Source organism: Crocuta crocuta, unplaced genomic scaffold (genome assembly GCF_008692635.1).
Source record: "Crocuta crocuta isolate KB4526 unplaced genomic scaffold, BGI_CrCroc_1.0 scaffold175, whole genome shotgun sequence".
NCBI classification, from domain to species: Eukaryota; Metazoa; Chordata; class Mammalia; order Carnivora; family Hyaenidae; genus Crocuta; species Crocuta crocuta.
In genome coordinates, this window is record NW_027530988.1 from 2663950 (window position 1) to 2665082 (window position 1133).

The 1133-nt window shown below is 67.0% G+C and overlaps 1 protein-coding gene across 1 annotated transcript in view; it reads right to left on the reverse strand.

The window, feature by feature from the left end:
- Nucleotides 1-1133, reverse strand: part of JPH4 (junctophilin 4) — an 8768-nt gene that overhangs the window by 7216 nt on the left and 419 nt on the right. Inside the window, 2 exon segments of the mRNA XM_077770427.1 lie at nt 1-250; nt 1022-1133. The exon segment at nt 1-250 is cut by the window's left edge and continues 7 nt beyond it; the exon segment at nt 1022-1133 is cut by the window's right edge and continues 1 nt beyond it. Coding sequence (XP_077626553.1) covers nt 1-250; nt 1022-1133 — 362 coding nt within the window.

The window sequence follows — 1133 nt, forward strand, 5'->3', positions numbered from 1 at the left end:
TTTCGGGTGGACGCGCCTTCAGCGTCCCCCGGCCCGGCCAGCACGAAGCCGCCGCGGGAGCCTGAGGCCGGGCTGCCTCCCTCGTCGCCCGGCAGGGGCAGGGGCGGGGGCGGTGTCTGGGGGTCTCTGTGGCCAGAGTCCAGGGAGGTGCGGCGGGGCGAGCGCAGCAGCGCCGCCTGATGGTAGGGCACGCTCTGGCGCACCCCGTAGCCGTGGCGCTTCCCGGCCTGCCACTGGCCCTGGTAGGTGCCTGCGGGCGGGGTAGGACGGGGAGAAAGGGTCAGGATCCGCTGCTTCCTGCACCCTAGGCCCCAAGCGCCCCTGAAGGCCTAAGTGTCGGGAGGGAGAGGTGGGGGCAGTTAGCGGGGAGGTCGGGGAAGAGCACTAGGAGCTGGGACAGGCCAGATTGGGTCAAAAGGTGTGGAAGAGCAGTGAAGACCGACAGGTAGCAGGAGATCTGTGGATTTGGGGCGTGCAGGTAGACAAGGGAAAGGGGGAGGGACGGGCAGGCTGGGGTGTGTGAAGGACAGTAGTCCAGAGGGTGTGAGGCACAGGCTGACGGGTGTTTAAGATAGTCATGTGACAGGCAGACAGGACTATGAGGAGCAAGCGGACTGGGGAAATGTGAGGGGACAGGCAGAGCAGAAGTATTATGGGCAGGCAGGTGGAGAGGGGAGGTGTGGGACAGGCAGAGGGGAGGGGTGGAAGGGACAAGCAGACGGAGGGTGTGAGAGTCGGGTAGATGGAGGTGGGGAGGACAGGCAGACAGGGAAGAGGTGAGGGCAGGCCGACAGCAGGCTGGGGAGAGGGAGAAGCAGGCAGGGGCCAGACAAATGAGGGAGACGTGTGCGATGGGAGGAGAAGGCAACAAGATGGGCGCTCGGGGCGCATATGAATGGGGAAGGCATACAGGAGGACAGCGGCGTGCGGATGCAGATGGTGGGGAAGGCGCACGCGGGACAGGCCGACGGGGAGGCGCACGCGGACGAGCAGACAGACAGTAGTGGGCCGGGCCCCGCACCTCCGTCGGAGTAGGTCTCGGTGCCGTAGCCGTCCTGGAAGCCGTCCTTCCAGAGCCCGGCGTAGCGCAGGCCCGACACGCTCTCCCACACGCCGCTGCGCCCCTTCCGGCC